The following is a 22,188-nucleotide window of genomic DNA, read 5'->3' on the forward strand; positions in this document are numbered from 1 at the left end:
AGCGCAGTAAACAGTAATAAATGAAACGAAGTTCATATTTGGTGTGATGTGACGACCCTTCGCTTTGAAAAGAAATTAGCGGTACAATTTGTGCACTTTTATAAAGTTCTTCTGGAGACTTTGACTGTCGCACTTGCTGCTTTCTTTAAAGACGTGCAAACACTTTTATGCAACACTGAAGTTTGTGCCGGAAAACTAATGTTTAGAGATCTAAAATGTTTTTGTACTGACGCGATTATGTAGAAGTCATAAAACTCAAATCTATAACAAAGTTATTACTTTAAGAAAATAATAAATAAAAATGAAAAAAGGGGTGCCTAACCCTGACTTTCGCACAGTACTTATAGGAGGAAGCAATTTTCCAAAGACAATTATACAGTTATGTGTGGCTTCTAAAGGTGTGTCTTTCCTTGACATGCAAAGACTATCGACCTTTGATTGCACTTCTTTAAGACGGTGTACCTGTAATATATCGGACCAAGTTCTACCAGCATCTTTGAATCTACAGATAATCCTCAGTACATATTCTCAAACTTCAACACCTGCCCGGATAATACATGGACTTCTCTCAGAATCATCCTTTTTGTTCCTCCCAAATTCAGATTTGATGTTCGCTCACCGACATTACGATTTTTTTAGTTCTAGGCTTACTTAAAAGTGGTAATCGAGTAAAAGTGCAATTACTCATCAGAATAATTAACTAGTGTAAAAAAAAAAAAAAAAAAAAATTTAAAAATAAAAGCACAGCTTCCACTTGTTCCACTCATTTAAGTTAGTGAAAAAATATTAACGTCTTGAAGTAAAAACATCAAAGTGTAAGAAAGACCCGGAGAAGGAAGAGACGACGTCTACTTCCAATCACGCGCCGATTTGAGTTACTGATGTTAAATTAGTGCGTTTTCACCTGGGAAAACATTAACATTAGGGAAGACTAAACCTCTTCAGTAATAAATCTTCCAAACGTTAGCTAGCACGATAATAACGCCATATAATAGCTATCGGTCCCGATACAAACTGCCGTGATCAATAGAAACAGATCAGCGATGGGTAGTCGGTCTTATTCTTACCGTCCTATCGGTTAGTTTAGATTTGTTCACTTCGTTAATTCATCTGTCTGCTGCGAAAAATCTTTCAGATCAGTGGTAAAGTAAAGGGATTATTCTCCCACCTCTGGGTTTCCCCATCAATCTTTCCACACTGATTTCCTATTACTAAAGATGACTCAAGATTTAAGAGCTAATCTGACAGAAACGTTAGTTTGCAATAAGAAAATAGCAGCACCCGTCTGAATAACGACGGACGTTCAGTTCCGGTTTAAATCCCGACGGAAAGGTTGAAACGATTAAACGAGCGACGTCGTTTCATGACGATTTTATACGATCGGTTATAAAAGTCTTTCATTCATCGGCGCGTTCTCCGTCGTTCCGCCCCGTCGTACGTTACAATAGCACGTCTACAGAATTTAAAAGAACAAGGCACCTTAAGTAACATTACTGAATCATTTAATGATATTAATTACAACATAGAAATGAGATTTAAAAAAAATAATAATAAACGGCACACAAATTAAGCCTTGGTATTAATAAAAAGCAAGAAATCGATGCTTTGGAGCGCTTTCTCATGCTATCTCTTAAATTTCCTCTTCCTCTCGAGTCTGTGCCTGGTCCTGTCCGAGTTCTGCTGCCGGAAGTTTATGAGGCAGTCCGTGATTTCCGATATGGGAGTGAAGGATTTGATGGGAGACGAGCTGACGTAATAACCCGGAGCTTGAGAATCCACGCCGTCGCCAGGCGTCACGGACGTGTCCGCGAGGCCGCTGAGGAACACACACACACACGCGCGCGCGCGCTCAAGACTCAAGACGCTGCAGATGTAAGCGTGAACAGTCTGGCACTTACCGATTGTTTCTGCTTGTGGTATTAGATGGTCCAGCTCCGCTGTCATCTGAAACGAGTTTGAATATCGCGCTTAGACGTCGTTTTAGCATCAAAACTATTACAGAATGTAGTTTTCCGACAAATTCGGAGGTTTTCTTGGTTTAATTTTTACCTGACCCTTGGATAAGATGTACACTAAGTGGAGCGTACGTACCCAGGTGCACCGTTTCTGTCCGATTCAAGGCAGACAGCAAGCCGTTTCCCTTTAAAAATAAAAACAAATCCTAACATGGTGCAAACTGGATCTGAATGCTCATTTTATGCGTGTCTTAAGGTTTGTTTTTTTTTTGTGATCGTTGCCGCCAAAAACGATCGATTTCACTGCGGCTTTTTAGAAAAGGAAAGAAAACAACTGCGATGCAGCTTGCAAAGTTTTGTTCGCTTGTGTCAAGGACCGATTTTTTGAAGAATGGAATAATTTATCAATTTAAAGTTGAATAAAATAGAATATATACCATGAACGTTACATTTTTTTTTACCTCAATTTATTTATCCCATGGCTACTTTAAGTTGTGTGCTGAAAGAACTGTCGAGATTTTTTTTTTTTTTTAAATAAAGGAAAATAACACCAATAACGGGATGTGCTGGATCAAGTGCTATTCTAATTTGCTGCTGAACATAAACCATGTTTAAAACGTTCCACCCAGGAAAAACCCGGGAACCTCTGAGGTTTGAGCTCCACGTGGGCGATCTGCACGATCTGAATAGCTCACACAGACAGGTGCGGAACCCGACTCTGAGTATGCGCAACTTTCCCTGCGTACATATCGACACACCTTCTGGAATTAAAGCTCTGAATAGTTTGTAAACCGATATAAGTATTTCGACATGGGTTATATAAATCTTCGGGAAGGCATACCTGCTTTGATCCGGGGGTTTTGTGTTGCAGGCACTGGTCCACATGATGGCTGTACTCCTTGCTCGTGAACAACTTATTACACAAGAAGCATTTCTCTCGCTGCTCTGATCTGATGAAAAACCCCATCGACACCTGGTTAATTATTCAGACGAGACATGAACACAACCCAGCTTTAAAAATACGTGTCATATTTATTGGAACTTTTATTGGAACTCATTTGTAGTACAAGACGTTCGTAGAAAAACGCGATCAATCCTTATTATAAGAACCTTTGGGTTTTGTTTATTTATTTATTTTTAATAAGTCATCTTCTCCAGACACTCCTCCTCGGCAGAATTTTCCCCATATTGAGACGTCTCTCACACTCCCTGTGTATGAAATAACTCCCTACTCTACACTAGGGCTGGGCGATATGATAATACATCATCGCCATTGTAATAAATTACGTCATAATATGATTGTCAAAGATAACAAGGAGATAAAATACTTTTTTTTTTTTTAATGTTCCTTCTCATTTTCAGCATTATATATTTAAAAAGTGAAAATCTAATCAAGTGATAGGGGAGTGAATTGAGAAATGAGATTTTAGTGAACTGAGAAACGATAGAAGTGTTCTCAAATATAGAATCGTTGCCTTTTGACTTTAAATCTTAATGAATCGTATCAGACGTAACCCTGAGGTTTACACCGTCTAATGCGAACACAGCGTAATTATTTATTTTCTATAAACAAAATGCTATTTGCTAAAATTAAAACGCTAAAATGATTTCGTTTCTTCGTGGCGTGGATTCCACTAGATGCTGGAAACCTTCCTTTGAGACTGTGGTCCATGCTGACGTGATCGCATTACACGATTCCTGCAGATTTTTTCATGCTGCGAATCTCCCGTGCTACCACATCCCCAAAACCTGTTCTGGTGGGTTCAGATCCGGTGACTGGGAAGGCCACGGAACTCATTGTCATGCTCATAAAACCAGTTTGAGACGCCTTGTGCTTTGGGACACGGTGCATTATCATGCTGGAAGCATCCGTTAGAAGATGAGTAAATTGCGGCCATGAAGGGATGCACACGATCAGCAACAATACTCAAATAGTCTGTGGCCATGATTCAAGCCATGATTGTTTGGTATTAACGAGCCCAAAGTGTACCAAGAAAACCTTCCCCACACCATCACACTACCTCCACCAGCCTGGACACAAGGCAGTTTGGGTCCAAGGATTAATGCTGTTGGTGCCAAATTCTGACCCTACCATCTGTGTGGCTCAGCAGAAACCCAGATTCATCAGACTAGGCTACGTTTCCCTGAAGTGTTGTGCATTCTGAGATGCTTTTCAGTTCACCACAACTGTACAGTATGGTTATGTAGCCGTTCCGTCAGCTCAAACCAGTCTGGCCATTCTCCGTCGACCTTTATACGCCTCGTTCTGATGGTTGATCCGGACATTAACCGAAGCTGTTGGCCCGTATTTTCATGATTCTGCTGCCACATGACTGGCTGATTACGAGTAGGCGTACAGGTGTTCCTAATAAAGTGCTCAGTGAGTGTATATCATGATAATCACCCACCCTTACCCTACTTACTACAAAGTGATAATTGTACTGTAGGTACTCTACATGTCATAGACAACATCGTTGAGAACTGTATTCGTTTAGACCTGATTATAAAATATAATAATAATAAAAAATTGGGCATGTAACCGTGTACACAGAAAGCAGTACGAGACCTGATGCATAAGCTTAAAACCTGAACTCTAAGATGGTTTATACCCAGAAGTGTTCAAATATTTGAGGCTCATCGTTCATAAAATGCAAGTTGAGCCAAACGAAGGCTGTTTAAGAAGTGCAGGTGACGTGAAGGGACACTATGATACTTCTACTTACTTCTCAGACCTCACGTCGTCTTCCGTCGCAGTTCTTCTCACGCTCTTCCGTCGAGAACTCCCTGAATACAGGAGGAACCGCTGAGTTTTAAACAAAACATTTACTCTTGCATTGTTAAAACTTTTTTTTTTTTTTTAAACTTGCTGACCTTGTGAAAAGTTGTCCTGCTGGTCCTGGTCCTCCGAAGTGCCGTTACAGTAGGCCGCATGCATCTCGATCTTACCGAGAGAGAAGAGGCGAGTGCACATGGGACATTCTACATGAGAGGGAACGGACGCCATCCACGACTGCTCCTCACCTGGACGCTCCTGCTCCATCCTCTCCTCAGCTTCAGCTGGTGGATCCGTCACTTCGTCCACCTCCATGACATCGGACTCTGCCTGCAACTGCGGCTGAAGACGAGAATAGTTCGTGGCTCTCGAAAAAGGTTTGTTTAATATCCTGCGTGCGTGTAAATACAGCTATTAATGCTGCATTACAATAGTTATTACAGTGTTGTTATTAGTCTGCATTGATGTTGAAGTGGATTGAGAGATGTACCTGTGCAGGACTGGTCACCATCAGCTCTGGGGTCTCATCTTCGGTCATCTGGGTTTCTGTAGTCCAAGACAGGGGCGAGACAGGAGAACGGTTCGATGGTGAAAGTTTCGTTTTAAAGGCACACAATGGAATACTTGTGCAAACATATATATATATAAAAATCTATTAATTCTAATTATTGGATCACGTTCAACAGAATTTCATTCATATTTTATTTATTATATACATATTTCTATGAGACCATCTATAAGACTATCACATTCTATAAAACAAACTAAAATATACAGTACGGTCCATAAGTATTTGGACAGGGAAGCAATTTTCGTTCTTTTGCCTCCGTACATGACCGCAATGGATTTGAAACGAAGCAACTGAGATGCGATTGAAGTGTGGACTTTCAGCTTTAATTCGGGGAGTTTGATAAAAATACTGAATTAACCATTTAGGGATTACAGCCATGGAGTCCCTCCATTTTCACAGGCTCACAAGTAATTGGACAAACTAACAGGATTATGAATATAACGACTTGGAGGCAAATCCTTTGTAGTCGATGGCTGCCTGAACCCATGGACATCACCAAATGCTGAGTTTCCTCCCTTGAGATGCTTTGCCAGGTCTTTACTGCAGCCGCCTTCAGTTCCTCCATGGTTGTGGGTCTTTCTGCCTTGGGATTCGTCTTCGGTAAGTGAAAAGCATGTTCAATTGGGTTGAGGTTATCAGACATTTAAGAACATTTCATTTCTTTGCCTTAAGAAGCCCTTGGGTTGCTTTGGCGGTACGCTTTGGGTCGTTATCCATCTGTACTGTGAAGAGCCGCCCTATCAGTATGACAGCATTTGACTGAATCTGAGCAGAAAGTATAGCTCTATATGTTTCCGAATTCATCCTGCTACTTCTATCAGCAGTCACATCATCAATAAACACCAGTGACCCATTTCCATTGGCAGCCATACAACCCCACGCCATAACACCTGGCGATTTAGACTATGTAGACTATGACAATGACACGCCTACCTCCTCCAGAGTGTTCTTGAATTGGCTAGATGTTGTGAAGGGGTTTTTCCTTCAACAAGGAAAGAATTAATCAAGGACTCATCCACTTTAGTTGTCTTCCAGGCCTTTTGGTGCCGCTGAGCTCACCGGTGCATTCCTCCTTTCTAAGAACGTACCAAATTCTTGATTTGGCCGCTCCTAAAGTTCGATATCTCGCCGATAGGTCAGTTTTTTGGTGTTATTATTTTTTTTAAGCCTAATAATGGCCTCCTTCACTTGAATCAACACTTCTCTGGACCGCATATTGAGAGTTCATGACGGAGAAACAGACCACACCTGGATATGAAGCTGCTTATCAGTCAGCTGTCCAATTACTTTCGAGCCTGTGAAAATGGAGGTACAATTTGGCCGTAATTAATGAAACATTTTTTGGTAAACCATTCTGAATTAAAGCTGAAAGTCTACATCCATGGCAGTGGTGTACAGAGGCAGAAATGCATCGCTGTCCACATACTTATGGACCTGGCTGTGTCCTACACACAGAGCTGGAAACGACGACAGCATTCAACATATTTTAGTAAAACGCTCACAAATGATTACTCGTAGCTGCTCGGTTCGTTAAATATGGGAAATAAACCCTGAGGTCTGTGGTTCATGTTGTAGAACGACGAGTTTACCGCGATGAAACGTTTTGCTCGTGAAATTACTGACAAGTCTCGCTCGCAGCCGACTGTTACGGTGCTTCACTTTAGCGACTGAGCGACCGTGCGGTAACATGTTAACACAAATCGTATATAAATACACAGGTACGACTGTAATATTGCACCTTCATAACATCAAGGGTCATCGGAAAGTCAAAAACAAGGCGTGTCTTTTAACGTTTGACATTTAGGCTAGAAAAGTGGCCTGAATAAAAACCATTTCCATGTTGTTTTGGTGAAATATACAGTTTACTTGAAGTAGAGATCCATCCATCCATCTTCTATACCGCTTTATCCTTTTCAGGGTCACGGGGAACCTGGAGCCTATCCATCGGGTACGAGGCGGGGTACACACTGGACAGGGTGCCAATCCATCGTAGGGCACGATCACATACACACTCACACACCCATTCATACACTACGGACACTTTGGACATGCAGCGTGGGGAGAACATGCAAACTCCACACACACACAGGGCCACGGTGGGAATCGAACCACCGACCCTGGAGGTGTGAGGCGAACGTGCTAACCACTAAGCCAATTCTAACAGAATTTAATTTTTCACCATGGATTAAAAATATGATTTAAAACCATGTAATTACGGTAACTCTATAGAGACCGAATATAGAAAGTCATTTTAGAAAAGAAATGTATCCATCCCCTGAATCAAACCCAAATCACACCATGCACACCATACATATTCACATCACTAGGATCTAGATATTTTCATACCTGGACACACAGCTCTCTCCACGTCAAAACTTCCGTTCTGAACGTCTTCTCCACGCTCATCGGGCTCAGATTGTCTCCGAGTGTCTTCAGAAAGGTCCTGAGAAATGGGCTTCCTACAACTACGAAACAAACGAGTGTGGTTGGACAGCCATGCTGATTTGATGATAGTTAATTAAGCAAAAGATACCACGCTGTCGTTACCTGGAAGCTTTGGCTGAGGTTGTGGACTCCTTTTTCCCAAACAGAGGTGGTGATCTCTGCTGTTGAACAGAAATAAAGCATGTGTGTAAGTTGCTGCCTTATGAGATCATTTGTCTTTTTTGGAATAATAAAAGAGAACACTACACACTCCAAGCTCCTCCTGAGTCTCAGGAGAGGACAAGACGAAGTATGTTTCGTGCTGACTGTCCTTCGCTCCGTCTTCCGAACAAGGTTGAGACTCTTCCCTCTCCTTCCGCTCCACTTTTTTCTTTTTCGCTTTTTCTTCTTCGTCTCGCCCCTTATCTTCGTCCTCATCCTCCTCTTCCTCCTCCAGAAGGAGAGGGGCTCGATGGCGCTTCAGTCTCCTGCCATGTGATTTCTCTACCGGGCACGGGAACACCTGCACAAAGAACAGCACCGAACCTTTGAGCATTATGTGCGGAGTCCCACGATTTAAACCTGACGGTATGGTCTAGAGGTCGACTGACTGATCATTTTTTCCAGGTTGCGTCCATCGAGGGAGCGCCCGAGAAGGGTCCGCTGTCATTCTACAGTACGAGAGCGGCCTCTAGAGGCGAAATAAAAACTAGCTCTGGCAAATTTTTGTTGTGTTATTTGAAGTGGTTTTTAAATTCATTTTGGACCTCTCTATATTTATTTGTTATTTGGACTTTGTTATTTGGAGTGTTACGTTTTGGTTTAGTTTGGCTGTATACATTTTATTTGCTTTACTATTTATTAATAGCTAATATATAAATACATTATATAAAAAGGTCTAACTCACTGGAAGACCCCAGTCAGCTTTGCGCAGGAGCTGTCTCTGGGCCTCTTTCAGGCTCTTCTCGTACACCTCCAGCTGGGCGAGGATGACTCGCGTGTAATCATCCGGGCTTTGGCCCTTGGGGCAGAACGGCACGCCCCAGTAGTACGATACAAGACTGTCCTCTTTCCCTTCCACCGGCGGCGTGAGTCTACATTCGGTGGACTTTCTAGAAACTTTTGTCTGCTCGGACTCGGCTTGGGAAGGGGATTTGGTCTGAAATGAGTCCTGCGTGGTGATGGCCGTAGGTGGGGAGCAGCAGGGTTGCGTTGGCGAGAGCTTTGGCTGGCCTGCGCGTGAAGCGCGGTCCTGAGGGAAGACTGGGCTTGGAGGAATTATCTGTCAAATGAAACATGCCACACATAAACATATTATCTTACCTTATCACAGTTTGGGGTTTTTGGGAATATTTATAAAGCGATTGTGAAACCTACACACAGACACAACAAATACCTTTTCGTTTTCTTCCTCCTCCTCCTCATCTTCATCAGACAAATGAAGGACCATGTGACTGGTGAACTCTTCCAAAGATTTGGCATCAGCAAGTGAAGACACGTCCAAGTTTGGTGCTCCGTCTGCAACCAAATAGAAAAAGAATAGATTTAATAACCAGATATCTGGCTTTAAAATCTTTCAAAACTTTTTTTCCCTCCATATTGCATTGTTTGTATGGAACCATCGCACAGGAAGCCCAATAACTTGGCAGGCCCTGTCGGCAGGAACCAGTCACTCTGCGTGGTGCGTTCGTGCTGCAGGACACTGCTCAGTTTTACAGCCATGGTGAAAACACCACACACACACGGAAAGAGAATAGAGAACGTTCTACCTGACACAGTGCTTAAGCCGGTTCCCCGAGAGGGTTCATCCTTCACCTTAACAACTTCCCGTGGCTTAAAGTGAAATATTAAGAAGTTAGAAAACTGTAGATAAATTGAAAAAAATTCAAATGGAATAAACATAATCCACTCAATGTGATAATAATAATAATTGAATGAATACCTTCCCTAAGATTTATTTTACAAAAATAATCAAAATACTAGGGTCATTATTTAAATGTACACAACAGCACTGTTTCTCTAATCTGATTGGTCAGAAGTCGCTGATTGATCTTTAACAGCGCGAGTCTGACAGTACCGACAGCTGTAGTTTCGAATCACAGGTTTATATTAACGCGCTTCTTCTAAGAGACCTTTTAAATGAGTTTCATGAGTTACTACAGAAACTAAGACTGAGAATAAAACGTTGAAAAGTGTTGTTTTGTTAAAAGTAAAATGCGAAACGTGTACGGAAGGGAGTCGGCGTGACCGGGACGTTTGCCTCGTCAGGACAGAGAGGTTTACGCGTTTTGGGTTCTCTGTAATATCAAAAGCTTTTTTTTTCTTTTTTTTTTTTTTGGGGGGGGGGGGGGGGGGTGTGTCTAAGTGTTTTATTAATTAATTTGTAGAGGGGAAAAAAAAATGCTGGTGAAGGAACGACTGTTTATAGCTGCTACAGTGTGAGACGCGACGCTTTTAAACGTTCTACGACGTTAAACGCAACAATAAACGGTTAAAACGCATGATGCGTCATGAGGCTGTGGTTTAAGGGGACTTTGTGACATCGCAGCACCGTAAGGTTGATTACTTTTCTGCCTACTTGTTTTTGTGCTGTTGAAAATTCCACCCAAGGGATTGGTCAAACATTCTACTAACGACGGGAACTCAGAAATAAATATAATAATAACAACCTCAAAATGACGGGGTGCGTTAATTGTAATTTGTCTCAGAGGTAGCGGAATTTAATTACATACATCGTGTCCCTTCCGTATCTTATGGTTAAGCCCTGAATCCTGAAGAAATGAACTCCTGTACAAACCTGTTCGTCACCTTCAGGCACTGAAACGTGTGACGGAGGCTGAGCTTTCCTGCTGCCTGGAAGGCGTTTTGGGGAATCTTGGCTTTTATGGCTTGAAGATTCTCGAGACGCGTCTTCGGGTTTGCATACGCTGTCTGTAAAGCTGGTGCAGGGAGTGCGATCGCTAAATTCATCCCGTGTTAATTTAGTGCATCTTTTAGAGTCAATCCTATTAAAAACAGGGCTTTTGGGAGGAGGTGGGCCGTTTTGGGATCTGTCAGGACTGGTTAAGTCGACAGAGCTGTTGTTTGTACACGGGATGTTCCTTGGGGATTCGCTGCGGCTCGGCGGGTTCTGGCTCAGTCTTACTACGCAACGACGGAGGTAGACGGGCGACCTCTTGAGCGGAGAGTCGCTCTGTGAACGCTCGTCCTCGGGGGAGCGTGCGTTAAATTCCTGTTTAACTGGACATGAGGAGTGGGATTCCTGTTAAATAAGAGAACATCGTTATTTAAGGTCAAGAAAAGATCTATTCGGTCATACGTGGTGTAGCTGAGAATCCATCTAGCTGTGGTAAGCTTGCTAATAAACGAAACGGACATCAATTCCATGCAAAGTGACTAACTTGAGAAGCTGCAGAAGGCACAGACGGAAGGGACGGACTCGGAGGTGAAGGTTGCGATGAGGTCCTCTGAGAAAGATCGGGCATCGGCGGTAGCGGACGGACCTCCTCCGAACCTGTCAAAGCACTCGTTCGTGCGGCCGGAACGTCGCCGTCGTTGTCGTCGCTCCCGCCATCCTTCCCATCTTTGCTGGGAAAGGAGAGCTTACACCGAACGCGTGCCGTCACAGTGTCTCGGTCGTGGTGAGGCTTCGCAGCAGACCTGACTCGCACGGAGCTCGTTTCTGAAGCTTGACTGCAGCTGACCTGGAGGATAAGCGCTTCACGTGAATGGTAGGTTGTAAAAGTTTAAAAGATATTTTTCAATACTACAAAAGCCGCACAGATTAGAACGGACATTTTGAAACCGTCCGGACTTTCATATCACGGAATACTCCGGCATTTTTTCAACGCAATCTCTAACAGGGTTGCCAAAACCGTTAAAATCGCAATCTAAATTTGTTTTCAGTGACCTTCAATTCAAGAAAAGGGTGTCTCGTTACAATGGTACCTGCGAGGGGTGGGATATAGATAGGTATAGATATATATATATTAGGCAGCAAGCGAACAGTCAGTTCTTGAAGTTGATGTGTTGGAAGCAGGACAAATGGGCAAGCGTAAGGATCTGAACCATGTTGAATAGGGCCAAATTGTGATGGCTGGACGACTGGGTCAGAGCGTTTCTAAAACGTCCGGTCTTGTGAGGGGTTCCCGGTATGCAGTGGTTAATACCTACCAAAATTGGTCCAAGGAAGGACAACCGGTGAATCGCTGACAAGGTCATGAGCGCCCAAGGCTCACCGATGTGTGTAGCCCATTTGCTCTGATCCCACAGAAGATCTACTGTAGCACAAACTGCTGAAAAAGTTCATGCTGGCTTTTTGGATGATAGACCGATCAGAATGCCCATGCTGACCCCTGTCCAGCGCTGAAAGCTCCTACAATGGGCACGTGAGCATCAGAACCGGACCATGGAGCAATGGAAGAAGGTGGCCTGGTCTGATGAATCATGTTTACCTGGGGAAGAAATGGCACCAGGATGCACTATGAGAAGAAGGCAAGCTGGCAGAGGCAGTGTGATGTTCCGGGAAATGTTCTGCTGGGAAACCCTGGGTCCTGGCATTCACGTGGATCTTATTTTGACACGTACCACCTACATAAACTTTGTCGCAGACCGAGTACACATCTTCACAGCAGTGGTCTCTTTCAGCAAGATAATGCGTCCTGACACACTGCAAAAATTGCTCAGGAACGGTTTGAGGAACATGACAGAGAGTTCAAGGTGTTGACTCGGCCTCCAAATCCCCCAGATCTCAATCCGATCGAGCGTCTTTGGGATGTCCTGGACAAACGATTCCGATCCCCACCTCGCATCTTACAGGACTTACTGCTAACGTCTTGGTGCCAGGTACCACAGCACCCCTTCAGAGGTCTTGTGGAGGGCAGGCCTCGACAAGGAGGACTTACACTTAGGCTGGCCGGTATGATTTTTACCTGAAGACTTTCTGCGATGGCTTTCCTCATGTTGTCATCGTCTACTTGTTCTCTCTGGGTCGCAGTGCTCGCCTCTTGTTTACTCAGTCTCAAAGCCAGATCCAACATCTCATCCTCAGTCATGTCTGATGGCACAAATGGAATACTTCAGATAACGTTTTATTTTACCTGAAATGTTTCATGACCAGGTCTGTGACAAATGTGCACGTGGAAGTCTTGTGACCTTGCACGTGTGTCTTCTTTTCTCTCTCTAGGCGCCGTACTGTTCTTGGTGTCACTTTAAAGGCACAGTCTTCTTCCTTGTTGTATATATACTAAATAAATAAATAAATAAATAAATAAATAAATAATAGCACCCAGTTGTCAGATTTTGTTAAACAAATAACTTAGGCTTGTTCTCAGTTGTAAATAAAGACTTTTGAAGCCATGTAAACACGCACCTCTTCATCACTTCCCGAGTCGGAGATGACCAGCGTGTCGTTGTCCTCGTCTTCCTCGTCGTTATCATTATCATCATCATCATCATCATCTCTGCGACGAACTTTTCTGCGTCTTTCATTTTGACCCGTGGTCCTTTTTCTCCGAGGCATAACGTTATATATATATATACACCCACACACACACCGTGTGAGGAGCTATTTCACACTCAGCACTTCTAAACTAGCAAGAACCGAGCTTGCTAGACATCTCGAAAGCTACATCGACATAGCTAAACATTAGCTTGCTAACTGGAGTACTTTTGAATACACTCCTCGTCGTATGTATATATATATATATATAAAATACCTAAAATATTGTCGCTAATTAATATTAACTACATTTCCTATCGTAGCTAACTAGTTTATTTCTTTCTTTCAGGTTAACTATGCGGTAGAACTAACAGCTAAACAAGCAGTGCACCTTTTACACAACTACTTTCTGGGCCCAAACATTGGCTTCCCTGCATACTTCTATACTTGATAGTATGTGAAAAAGCAGGACGCCCGTTAACTAGCGCACTATTTTCCCTCCATACTAGCTAGTATGGTAGAATGCGGCAGCCATTTTCTAGTCACGTGACACGCTACACTGAGGAGAAATGCCAAACGGGAGCGTTACTGTTAAATCCTGGAAATATGGAAATGTAGCACTGTATACTATTTATATATAGTGCTACATTTATTTTTTTTATATGTTATATAAGATATTAAAACAAGTTTAATGAATACGACCTGAGGTTTTTTTGTGTGTTGTGTTGATACGTTTTTGGCTGAATTTTTTTTTTAATGCAGATCTGGCAACCTGGTATAACTCTCAGGCTTCCATACGATACGATACGATTTGATATTTGACGATACCACTGAATCTGCCAATACGGTATGATTTTGATTTTTAAGGCAACATCTCAATATTTCATTATACCACTGAATTTGCTATGATTCCATACGATTTCTATTTTAAACAACAATTTGATGATCGTCAAACATAGCTGAAATATGAGTTCAGAGCTATTTTTGTTTGTGAAACCAAGACTTTTCAGATCTCATTGGTTTATTTGCCGATTTCTGTGTTGTTTTGTTGTTGTTGTTGTTGTTTTGCAGTGCTTGGATTGAGAAGAGACCATCTGCATTTAGGGGTTATATATATCAACACAATGAGGCTGAATTTAATGACTGATCAATAATGGGTATTAATGGGTAATTAACAGTCTAATTAGTTATTGCTGAAAATGAACAATGACAAGACATCCTAAAATTCCTAAAATACATCCTATAATAACATCTAGATAAAAATGTAAAGGTAGTAAGAGAATAATTTTGGTCATCTGTCAAAAGACTCAATTCTGCTTTAGTGTTAATAATAATAACATTATTATTGTTATTATGAATAATAATAATAATCGATGTACAAATTATTATTTTTTACAATATGTACACTTGCAGTCCATGTTCTGTGTATATACTGTCCTGTGTATTTATTGTTTTGCACTCGTGTCACACTGTTGTATATTTGCACTTTATTTAGTCTTTAATAACTTCAGTAAAAACTAGTACAACAGTAGAAAATGTCAAAAATATCAACAACAAAAAAAGAGGAAACTAATGGTTGTGTTATCTGCAGGTGAGTGTGGTGGTTGCAAGCAAAGAAACGCGCATGCGCAAGAGTATCGACGCCGCGCTGCTTGTAACGATGAACCAATCACAGCGCAGGAGGTAAGATTAGACGAAATACGGGTGGGGAAAATAACGTTAAACGCACCGTCTTTATTGAACATGGCGACCCGAGGACCGAATGGAGATTTTCCTTATTTACCTTCGGGGGCAGCGGAGGGTAAATAATCTCACATGCTTATATATTCAACATCAAATAACACATAGATTAATGCGTTACGTGCACAGTAGTTAGTTAGGTAGGTGTTTGGGAAATCTAGCTTACGGTAATGCAACCCATAAAACCTAGCTAGCTTGTTAGCCACTTGAGCTAGGTGTAGAATTGTAGTCAGTTAGCATTTAGCTAGTTTTGGAGAGACACCACAAGGTCGCTGGATGGTTAAGGAGAGGGCATGTTGGTTCATTTTGGTTATTCGAGTATTGATAAAAAAATATATAGTTGTCCTGTCTCGACTCTTAAACGTTACAATAAGACGTGAGTAAGAAAGAAACATCGACTTAAATCGCTTATGAATAAATTGCGTCCATTGAAAAAGAAAAATGCCATTCAGACTGTTGAGTTGCCGAATCGTTTTATTCAACAAGTCGCTTTTGTGTTCCAGTGAACCGACTGATCCAGGAAAATGGCGACCTGTTTTCCGAGTCGCAGTGTAAAGTGTGCAACGCTGTCCTCATTTCAGAGTCACAAAAACTCGCACATTACCAGGTAACCCGTTTTATATTTTCACCCGAGTCGAATGTGTGTGTTCAAGAATCGGTTCGATCCGGATTCCTCTGTAACGTGCGAGTCGATTCATAGATTTGAATCCATTTGATTCAAGTCACGGAGCCGGTTTATATAGTCGATTCAGGGAGTTGATTCATAGTTGTGCTTTTACATTTCCAGAGCAAGAAGCATGCAAGCAAAGTCCGACGCTACATGGCCACCCATGAAGACGAACCCTTTGCCAAGAGATTCAAACCCTCATCACATGATGCTGAAGTAAGAGTTTTATAAATAAACGCTTTATTGCCTTTTTAAAAAATTATTATTACAGAGTTCATTTGCTGTCCTGTTCCTCCTGTACTCCAGCTCTCTGCTCCACCTCAAAACATTGTTCTGTACAGATGGGGCAGAGTTCTACCATATACGTTAATCTAGATAACTTCCTCATCAAGAGCTCCTTCGACTTAATTTTCTCGTGATCTTGACATAACAAAAAAGCTGTTTTTTCACAACGTAATTTTATCCCGAGGACGTCTCGCACCTTGAGAACGGGGACTGGTGTTGCATCCACCTTGGCGTCTGCGCCATCTCGATCGCCGAATAACTGCCCGCGGTAGAGATGAACTTTCTCCGCGTTGAGAGAGAGAGAGAGAGAGCGAGATGTGTCCACTTCTCAAGTCCCTGATCGCAATAGTAAAATTTATTTGTCTATAACGCTGCAGGATCGCGCTCAGCTTTTGCTGCCTCCAGAACAATAAAAACGACACGTTGTCATGTCGGGTGCACAGCAAAAAATTCAGCCACGATCGCAAGAATGCAACTTTTGTTATGTCCGGATCACGAGAAAATTACGTCGTGTTCATGAGAAAAGAATAACGAGGAAAAATAATAAAAATAAATAAAAGCCACTTTTCTGTTGCTCACCTTTCTCATAGCCCCAATATAGCGACAAGAAGTTATTATTATTTGACCCACCTGTCAAAAATGCAGACTTCCACAAGCTCTAATGAAGGCCTATTAGGGCAGGTACCATGCTGCCCCATACTCGGGACAACTACAACAAAGTAGGGACGGGTCGTTCGTTTTGAACGAATCTTTTATATGACTCTCGAATAACAAGTTAAACGACGTCGCCGAATTGAAGTTGCCAATTGTATGTGGTTGTTTATTATTTTTTTTCTTTTAATTTGCATCCCTTGTCTCGTTTCTCGCAGAGTGGCGAAGTGTTGCAGAATGAAGGGGACAAATACAAATCCTGCGAAGTGTGCAACATGAGCTTTTCCTCTCCAGTGGTGGCTCAATCTCATTACCAAGGCAAAGTTCACGCCAAGAATATTAGATTCGGAAAAGGCCTCGGAGTACAGACACCTGGTACGAGTACGATCTATTTTTTTGGTTCGGATTGTTAGATTGTTTTCGCTTCTGGTGCAAGTGTGTGTGTTTATAAGTGTGTGTGTTCCTGGTTTCTGTCCCAGCCACACCTCAACCCGTTGCTCAAGTGAAGAAGTTGGATGGACAGACCGGCGAAGGACGAGGCTCCGATGATCACGACCCCAACCGCTTCTGCACCATCTGTCAGGCTTCCTTCAACAACCCAGTGATGGCGCAACAACACTACAGCGGCAAGAAGCACAAAAAACACCTGACCAAGCAGAAACTGATTGAGACCTTCGGGCCTTCCACCGCTCCAGGTGAGGAAGGCGCACCAGCATAAACGATATAACGATATAACAATAATATAACAACAACGTAATAATAATACAAGTACACTCTTTCAAAGAGCGCATGCAGTTTTTGCGTCCGAATGTGCATTTTCTTTTTTTTTGTGCTTGAGAAAGAGTACAAATAGTACAAACTCATGATGTTCTTACTGCTTGTACTAAAAAGCTTTCGATCTGAAGGTGTGGGATTAAATGTTTGAAATCGGTGTCGTAGACAAAAATATAACCGTGCCGACGTATTCGTTTCTTTCATTAGAAAACTAACATTTTATTTACAACAAAAATATATATTTTTCTAAACGGACGACTCGGAGCGAAATATTCGGAAAAGCAGCCGATGAGTGTCCGGCGTCGGTGTGAACTCCTTTAATACTGTTTAAAAAGCATCTCAGGGAAATTCCTCAAGAAATCGGGTGAGAAAACGCCAAGAATACATTTCTGGAAATTCTCGGCAAAAAGGGCGTCGACTTTGAAGATGCTAAAATACTCAATTATATTGATTTATTTTGGATTTTTTATCACGACATAATTCCCATAGTTCCATGTGTGTTACTCCAGAGTTTTGATGACTTTATTATTATCCTACAATGTGGGGAAAGAAAGAAATAAAAATATAGAATGAGTGTGTCTAAACTTTAGACTGGTTGTGTGTGTGTGTGTGTGTGTGAGAGAGAGAAATGTTGCATGCCTATATAACAAAAACAATATGTCAGAAACAGCAGAAGTAATTGCTAATGCTTTCCCCTTCAGCCTCTACAGTAAAGGGCTACCCGTGTACCATGTGTAATATCGAGCTCAATTCGGTGGAACAGTACCAGGCTCATATCAGCGGCGCCAAACACAAGAACCAGTACGTATACCATCACGCCCAACCCACAAACAAAAGCTGCCAGGTTCTGAGTTGTTTAACAAATCTGGATGTAAATATGAGGATCGTTTGATCTCTAAACCCAAATGTTTTCAATGTATAAGGAAACATGGAACTTGCCATTCCAATACTTTCGGAGGGGTCTGTATGAACTTAACCCTTTCTTGCATAGTATCCACAGTCAATTTAAGGTTCTTTTTAGTAAAACACAAACTATTTGCCATTCTGATTGGAATATGTCTTCACAAAAAACTCTGTTAAAGCTACTGCTTAAATGATGGTAGCTTACCATCGTACTACTTGTACTTTTTGTTGGGGGAATTTGGTATTAATCCATCCCTATTCTCATTAGCGCATCATAGACGGGTTTTCTGACTTTGCAGCGTTCGACTCAAGGAAGGTGGGAACTCAACGGTGAGCCCCCTGGGGAAAAAACCGCCGGTCTATCTGTATGGCTATAACCAGGAGCAGGAAGCCGAGGAGGACTGGGGCAGTTTAAAGCAGGACTATGAGTCAGGAGGAATGTAAGGCTTCGGCGCCCTTCGACACGTTCACGACGAGCTGCTCCTGTTCAAGCGAAGGCAACGTCTCCCTTCACGACGCCACCAGATTCCGCTCTAACATCGCTCGTTATTCTGTATGGTGTATCGTTCTCACTCAGAGGTAGATGAGTGAACACCGCTAACCTCCATACTGTTATTATTATTATTATTTTTTTTACAAGTATTTAAATGAGTGTAATCTTATAGTAATGCGTTAGATAAATAGTCATTACACAACATTGTGTAACGACTGAAATTATTCCTGGAGGGAACAACAACAGCAACAGTTTGTTTTTGTTTTTCTCCCCCCCCCCACCCTCCCTGCTTTGCTTTGGTCTTCTAAGACTGGAGATGTGTAAGACCTAAACTATTTAATAATAATAATAATAAAAAACCCTGTATCCTTTCCGGTTACTCCTGAGCTTTGTAGTAATCTAATCTCTGTATTTTTTTTTTGTTTGTTTGTTTTTTTTAAAAGAGTGAAGATTAGTTTCCTGATCTTTCTATGTTTCCATATTCAATGTGAAGTCATTACCTTATTTGCCCAGTAGAGGGAAGTAGATAGCTTTTTGTTTGTTTGATTTTAAGTATAATTTTTGGTGTTTTAGTTATGTGTTTCGTTATCGTACGTGCTTGGCGCATACTCCTGGATGTCGCGGCGCACAGTGTTGGACCCGCAGGTCAAAACCGAGCTACAGTTTGTGTTGCTCAACTGCATAACTTTTTAAATACGTTTCTATCCTATTTTGTACAGGACTCCGCTGATGACGTCCGTGCTTAAAGAGAAAAAAATAATTGCATGACCACGACGAGGGAAGAAGAAACTTAAGTGCGGCTACGTATTGTATATACGTTGTTTTTTTGTTTGTTTGTTTTTTAAGGAAACTACAACATGCTTGGATGGAAAAGCTGCCGTTCGTCCGTATCAGTTACGATTAATAAATAAATAAATACAAAAGAATTTCACGCGCGCAACTTATCGTTAAGCACTGCACCATTTTCCTAGAAGAGAACGGACGTTATGCACAAGTCGTTTGTTTAGAGGTGTAACAGTCGATTTTTTAAAATTTATTTTCCTTCTTCTTCCCTTCTTACTTTTACAGATAACCTGGAATGTATGTAAGACTCGATTTAAAAAAAAAAAGTCCTTAATCATTTTATAGATACGTTAATTAATTACTGAGTCACTGTAAATCCTGTGGGCGGGGCTTTACGGACATTAGGCTTGCTGCCGTAGTCGTCTTTACCGGTGTTACATGGTGTTCACACACCGATTACATCACTTGCCCACCGCGGCACCGCCCCCACTGTCGTTTTGCCTTTTTATAGTAATAAAAATCATTCCGTTGGGTTAGTGAACGGACGCTACGATTAAAAACCGAACACGTCTGCTCAATTCAGCACGAGCCGAATGAGTCGGAGTCGCAGCACCGATCAGCAGGAGTCCGATTTCACTTATCACCATCGTTAAGAATAATAATGACCCCCCCCCACCACCACCACCATTCACGCAATTACGAACACGGGCGGGAACTTGATGACGCAAATTGTAAATTACGGAGCCGAGACGGTCATCGTTTATGTTTCCCGTCCGAGATTATTGCTAGATTCGCACCGTACCTCCAGACCCGAGTGTTCGGATGTTTGTAGGATGTATATTTATATGGAATGATCACTGTAACCACCTCATGAACTGATTTAGATTTTTCCACTTAGGGTCAAGGTCACAGCAAGGTCAAAGGTCTGAAATAGTTTTTTTTTATTGAATCGCTTCCTTCCTGTTTTGAAGTATATTTTAAAGGATCGAACATGTGCGCAGCAGAGGCATCCCTGTCGAGTTCTCCTTGTTTATTTTAGATGTTGTGTATATAGTAATAATAATTGCTAATAAATTGTCCATGTGAACACACGATAGTTTGTGTGTTTGTATGTGAGCGTGTCTTAACTCCTACGTCTCGACTAGAACGGTCGAGCAGCAGCTTTTTCCCTCAGGCCGCGATAATCTTCCTCGTTCCTCCGTCGTCACACCTTCCTAAGTCACGGCCAGGCGTCAAGATCTTGTCGCTTTTAAGAAGGATGTCGACGGTACGGCTCTGTAGTTCTGTATCGCTCTGTGTCTTAAGTTTAATAGACTGATTTATTCAACTTTTTTAATTCTATTTTATTTGATTCTAAAGGTTATTTGCGGACAGGTTTCAGTAGCGCCCTCCTGTGGTTTACGCTAAACGTGGTCAGGAGTTGGAGCGGCGGTACGGATACGGGAGTCGTAATTAAAATTCCCGTTTTAGTTTACAGGGCTGCGGGAGTTGCCAAGTACAATTTCCTCTGGTGTAAAATTCCCGGGGCGAAGTTCTCCGCCGCCTATACGGTATAAGCACCGTTATTTAAATGTACGGTATCCTACATTTTAAATAACTTCGATTGCAAATAAATGAAATTGTGAGCTCCCTGAGGACGAATTTGTGTTAAGATTTCAATCCTCCGGTAGCTTCGATCCAGCAATGCGTGTACATCAGCTGACCTCCAGGTGGTCTAAATGTTGTTTATTCAATCGTCTTTGAGTTTTTAAAAAGAATTTGTTTTTGTTACGTGCATCATCCACCGTAGAAAAGAGAAAAAAAATCGAACGCTAGTTATTTGTGGGGGGTTGGGGGGGGGGGGGGCGTACTAACCCTTTTATTTACATTTTTACACACGGTGATTAAAAGTATTGTAAGGGCCAAGTTTCATGCATGTCAGAGCATTTTAGTTGTTTAGGATATTAACACGCTCTCCTAGTAATGTTAAAGGCTTGTCTCATCAAGCAGAACTGACACAACTGTAAGAGAAATGTGTAATAGAGGAACATCATGTTCGTTTAACATATAGGGCTGTGTAAAATGCTAAAGAAAAAAAAAAGTTGCATTGTTGCCTTATGGATCGCGTATTAGCTTTTGTGTCATGACTGTTGTGTGTTTTTTTTTTTGTTTGTTTGTTTGTTTTTTTTTAAAAATACATTGTAAGCGCCAATTAGTACGTTTCCGTTTAGTAAATTTGTTTTCAGAAAAAGAAAAAAGAAAAAGTTTCTTGGTGTTATTTCAGAAGTAAAATTCACGGAGCTCTTTCTGTGACCGAATAATCACGTCCTCTAGATGGCGCCCTTGGCATTTGACGTAAAATACGGATCGATTGATATACTGTGGTCGTGGTCGCGAACCTGGAAATTTGTATCGCGGGTTTTAAATTTGTTCTAGCTTTTCCGAAAGGTATGCGTCGATTGTGTACCCACAAAAAAAACAAAACGGCAACAGTTAAAGGTTGTAACTCTTAATCTGCGCTGGAATGGTTTCATAGTCGTCACCCCGACCACCACCACCATCCACTCCCTATTTAGGTCTCAATGGTACATTCCTTTTCAGTAATAAAGGTGAATGAAGCCTGCTTTTTTTTGGCACAGGTAGACTTCCATTCATAAAAACGCAGAGGGAGGGTTCACTGTTTTCATTGATAAGATCTATTTACATAGAGAGAGGAGGTGGAGGGGCGGAGGCTGGCCTGGTTCGTAGTG

At 41.8% G+C, this 22,188-nt stretch overlaps 2 protein-coding genes and 1 non-coding gene across 6 annotated transcripts; 1 reads left to right on the forward strand and 2 right to left on the reverse strand.

Annotated features, from left to right (window-relative positions):
• Nucleotides 1-1,485: 1,485 nt before the first annotated feature.
• Nucleotides 1,486-13,628, reverse strand: uimc1 (ubiquitin interaction motif containing 1). 4 transcript variants are annotated; one of them, XM_017492450.3, is made up of 18 exons: nt 13,095-13,620; nt 12,878-12,968; nt 12,655-12,779; nt 11,125-11,427; nt 10,521-10,985; nt 9,493-9,556; nt 9,120-9,241; nt 8,631-9,005; nt 7,995-8,246; nt 7,847-7,902; nt 7,646-7,764; nt 5,219-5,274; nt 4,827-5,070; nt 4,679-4,739; nt 2,797-2,905; nt 2,092-2,140; nt 1,899-1,944; nt 1,486-1,816 (listed from the first exon to the last, which is right to left on the reverse strand). In XM_017492450.3, the coding sequence occupies exons 1-18, from the start codon at nt 13,242-13,244 to the stop codon at nt 1,624-1,626; spliced, it is 2,880 nt and encodes a 959-aa protein (XP_017347939.1). In that variant the 5' UTR covers nt 13,245-13,620; the 3' UTR covers nt 1,486-1,623. The 4 variants fall into 4 exon arrangements, 3 of the variants coding, with proteins under 3 accessions (XP_017347939.1, XP_017347938.1, XP_053543799.1); XM_017492449.3 differs by having other exon boundaries at nt 7,847-7,905; nt 13,095-13,619; XR_001815408.3 differs by having other exon boundaries at nt 1,723-1,816; nt 2,797-2,928; nt 7,847-7,905; nt 13,095-13,628.
• LOC124629196 (small Cajal body-specific RNA 14) lies at nt 9,331-9,459 on the reverse strand. The gene has a single exon (XR_006984106.1). It is a non-coding gene; the product is annotated as a small Cajal body-specific RNA 14 (non-coding RNA).
• Nucleotides 13,629-14,906: 1,278 nt separating the features above from the next.
• znf346 (zinc finger protein 346) lies at nt 14,907-20,548 on the forward strand. The gene is made up of 7 exons (XM_017492452.3): nt 14,907-14,964; nt 15,407-15,510; nt 15,691-15,786; nt 16,725-16,881; nt 16,986-17,201; nt 17,982-18,081; nt 18,483-20,548. The coding sequence occupies exons 1-7, from the start codon at nt 14,907-14,909 to the stop codon at nt 18,625-18,627; spliced, it is 876 nt and encodes a 291-aa protein (XP_017347941.1). The 3' UTR covers nt 18,628-20,548.
• The last annotated feature ends 1,640 nt before the right edge of the window (nt 20,549-22,188 follow it).

The sequence above is a fragment of the Ictalurus punctatus genome, chromosome 18, assembly GCF_001660625.3.
Source record: "Ictalurus punctatus breed USDA103 chromosome 18, Coco_2.0, whole genome shotgun sequence".
Taxonomy (NCBI): Eukaryota; Metazoa; Chordata; class Actinopteri; order Siluriformes; family Ictaluridae; genus Ictalurus; species Ictalurus punctatus.